This window comes from Silurus meridionalis, chromosome 25 (genome assembly GCF_014805685.1).
Source record: "Silurus meridionalis isolate SWU-2019-XX chromosome 25, ASM1480568v1, whole genome shotgun sequence".
NCBI lineage: Eukaryota > Metazoa > Chordata > Actinopteri > Siluriformes > Siluridae > Silurus > Silurus meridionalis.
In genome coordinates, this window is record NC_060908.1 from 9,333,533 (window position 1) to 9,337,500 (window position 3,968).

A 3,968-nucleotide genomic window follows, 5' to 3' on the forward strand; every position below is an offset into this window, starting at 1 on the left:
TCTAGGTTCTGCAATATTTTTATTTAAGGAAATTTAAATAGGTGGAGTGTGTAAAAGAATAGAATAAATCTTGGGGTGTGTGTGTGCTGGGGGCACAAAGGGGCAAAATGAACAATTCATATCCTTGCAGCTTTAGAAAAGCATCTAATGCACAATCCTTCCAATCACTACAAACATGAGGGTGAGTGACAGTGGGCTAGTCATGTGTAGAATTAAATAACCCCAAAACGAGTGCAAGACAGTGATAGGGGGCAACGGCAGTTATAGACTTTACAAACACACCATTCTACCAGATTTTCCAAATACATTATTTCTTTTGCAGTAATTAATGTATTGTTAATATCCATCTGCTGTAGTTATACATGGTGGGGGCTTGATAAAGCATGTTATCTCAGTGGAGGGCAGAGGTTTTGCACAGTATTACATAAGCATGGTTTAATCATAAGAATCTGCTCCCAAAGCCCTCGTTTCTACTTATTCACTACTCACTGTTGCTGTTACATATATATCCCTGTATGTGGTTTTAACCCTTATTTTGCATATTCCAAACACTTTCTGCTAAACAGACTTTTGTAGAGACTCATGTAGCAAAATCAACTTATAGTATACCCTGTAACTAAAACTTAGGTATATTAGTATCAATTGTGAAAACACTGGCACTCTTGCATAACCCAAAAGCTGTGTAATTTCTGTAGGACATACTGTGCATGTTTATACCTTAAATGTGAAATGTCATATTGAAACATCACTCAACAGATTTATTTATATAAACATGAGTTTGATTATTGTTATTGATGTGAGTTTGAATGATGCATTAGCAAGTCAGTACATAATGAATATACAAAATAAACTTTGCTTACAGTGCATCTATTCAGTGTCGATTTCTATCTGAAATGTTCTTAAATATTTTATTTAACATTGTAACTGAATACAACTGTAAATTACAGAGGACCTTCTTGCCTAGTCTTCTCATAGCCATCGTCTCACATTGTATCAGGTCAAAGAAATGGAAATAGAGCAATATAAAATAAACATTCTGTTGATATCATAACATTTAATTACAGTTTAATTATTAAAAAAAAAAAAAGTATTAAATGTAAGTTTCTTGGTGTTGCTCCATACAGTAGCACTGCACAAACATTTGGCGAGTTTCCTGCCAACATACTTCCAATTAATGAGTTAATCCAATCTTTAATCAGTCTGTAGAGTGAAACTCTTTCAAACCCTTCACTTTCAATTCACCAGTTGCTTCTCTGAAAGAATCACTGCTCACTTCAGAAGCTTCTAGACTATTGGTTTCATATGCTGTCATGTAGGTGTGGTCCAGGCTCTGGGGTCTTTCCATTTTCTCACTTTTTATTCCATGTTCTTCAATTCTTCCTCTTGTTTTCTCCTCTGCAGTGATGTACTTATCTTCCTCAGACTTGAGCTCCTTGAGGAATTGCAGAGTCACCTGCTGCAAAATAAAAAGATCATTCAATGTCTGACAATATAACATTCATAATTATTAATTTCATCTTTTTTAAAAACTGCTTTTTTTTCCTGGGAAGTGACTGTAGACTCAATGGGCTAAATAGGCACAAAGTGAGAAATACCCTGGATGGGATGCCAGGCTTAATCTAATGGCGCAATGCACACATCTAAAGTTCTGACAAGGAGATGAGGGATGTAAAATCTTACAATGCACTGACATTACACTTATTCACTTGGCAAACATTTTATATAAACTGGTTTAAAAGTGAGAAAGAATCAAATCTAATGTCAGTCAAAGGCTACCTTTATGGTATTGAGGACAATTGTTAGAACAGATTCACCAGGATACGTCTCCTGCAGATTAAACTCTGCCCTCAGAGAGCGGAACAGCCCATTCATTACCAGTTTCACCTGTAAAACACATGCACATGTTTGAATTGAAGTTGCACACATTATAGAAAGACAATCAAGTTTCATAAAATCAGTATGCCTCAGAAGCTTTGCATAGTCTTGTGAATGCCATAATGCGGTGCTTTGTTTGTCTAGTTACACCTTACTGCCTCACACTTAGTCATACAGCTAGTGATGATTATAGGATGTGATGTACAGACCAACAATGATCATGTCCCACCTGTCCAGCCAGCTGAGCATTCATTTGCTGTTTTTCTCTTGCCAGTTCCTTCTGTAATTTTGAATTCTACAAAGCATAAGGAAGAATATTGATTGGTAAACACACATCTGGCCATGACGTTCAAAAAGTGGCAGGCAAACAGGGCCAGCAAGGCTTTCTCTGCTGACCAAACTCTCAGAATCAAATATATTTCTGTCCATAAATATGTATTAAATTACCACCAATAGTCTATTAATTTCATAGTGTCTCTCAGGTGCGGTGCTGCAAGGAGCATCACCAAGTGTCTGTTTCCATCCAAACAAATTTCAGCCGTCACATCAGATGTTGCCAGGATCGAAGTTATCTGACGTAAGGCCTGCAAGATCAGCACCTGCAGCTTGTTTTTTTAATCATAAACTATGTTGCTTGAAGGCTGTAGCTTGAATTAGAATGTGATGTGACCACTACAAAGTGATAAAATGCTGCCATAATTGGCCATCTGTGTCCATTGATCTGATGGTCAGACGTCACAAACCGCATCTGCTGGGAAACTAAATTGTGTTGAATTGTGTTCATGGGTTTCTTGTTTTAATAATGCCATTCATTCTTGCTACATGAGACACCAGTCACTGATACAGCAGTATTAGTGGGTTATGCTGCGATTCTGTATTATATTGATGGTTTCTATTGCCTTGGTGTCATCATGATTAAGAGGTGGATTGATTCAAGTAGGACACCACTGAAGGTGATGCACGGTCCACCACTGCCTTCTAACATGGTACCTTTATTTGTAGTTGAGTAATCACTTCAAGTTTTAATTTCTGCTCCTTCAGTGCTGCATCACACCTTTCCTTCCACTCCAGCTCAACCTAAACAGAAACAGTGTAAATAATATATAAACCGTATATGAAACATGTGATTGGTACATGTTAACACTGCAATTTAATTACACTGGCTGCTGTATTCAACTCCTCTGGTATTGACAGTATAATTGATTATAGCTGAAATGACTGCGTAATGATATCCTGGGCTGGACCTAAGAAATATAAAAGTATTAATGCCACAATGGGTTAGACATGCCAGTAGTGTGGTGTGGTATTCTTGGTCAGGAAATTTCCAGGTTTTAGAGTATTTGGAGATCTGCTCCAAATATGGAGGCAAACGGTGCAATGTTTGAATGCAACGGTCACCGGCAGATTAGATAATATAGATTTTCTGTTAATTTTATATCGGTATGTACATAAACAGGAACATATGTAAGAACGTACTGTATGTTACAAATATATTACGTGTTAAACCTGATAAGATTCGTTTGTGGGTTTGTACTTAGTAAAAAGACCTATTGCATGTGGTATACACACACACACACACCCCCACCTGTGGTCCGCTGTAGGTTCCAGCAATGCTTCTGGCTTTCCTGAGCTGGTCAAGCAGCTGCTGCTGTTCCTGTTCACTGCTGCTGCGCTGTTCCTCCTGCTCCAATAGAAAGCGTTCCCGCTCCTGCTGCCATCTCCTCTTTTTGTCCGATAGCAGCTGGTAAACACATCCAAACAGTTCAAATCATCCTTACAACAGGAAATCTCACAGTTCAGTGATCTTTAAATATGATTTAGTGATTATGTACACTGTCTGGCTAAGAAGGTCAGTGTGTATGGGTAAGAAGGTAAATGCATGATGTGGTTACACTGTTAGTGGATTTCATCTTTGGGGAAAGAAGGGTTCAACTACGCTTCAGATCATCTCACAAGATCTCCTGCCCTTCATCTCCACAATCAATGGGTCCTTAACATCTGGCTATGTGCCAACTACCCTCAAGCAAGCAAGGATCATTCCTATCTTAAAGAAATCTGCTCTGGATCCATCAGACATCAACAACTACAGACCG

General features: G+C 38.2%; 1 protein-coding gene across 3 annotated transcripts in view; it reads right to left on the reverse strand.

The window, feature by feature from the left end:
• Positions 1-737: 737 nt before the first annotated feature.
• The window catches only part of fkbp15a (FKBP prolyl isomerase family member 15a), a 17,643-nt gene continuing 14,412 nt past the window's right edge, over positions 738-3,968 (reverse strand). For 2 of the 3 annotated variants that reach the window (XM_046838729.1, XM_046838727.1), the window contains exons 22-26: positions 3,461-3,616; positions 2,866-2,952; positions 2,105-2,170; positions 1,777-1,884; positions 738-1,456 (exon numbers count right to left, since the gene is read on the reverse strand). In XM_046838729.1, the coding sequence (XP_046694685.1) occupies positions 1,196-1,456; positions 1,777-1,884; positions 2,105-2,170; positions 2,866-2,952; positions 3,461-3,616 (678 nt within the window). In that variant the 3' untranslated portion in view covers positions 738-1,195. The remainder of the gene's footprint in view (positions 1,457-1,776; positions 1,885-2,104; positions 2,171-2,865; positions 2,953-3,460; positions 3,617-3,968) is intronic. The other variant, XM_046838728.1, reaches the window with a different exon arrangement.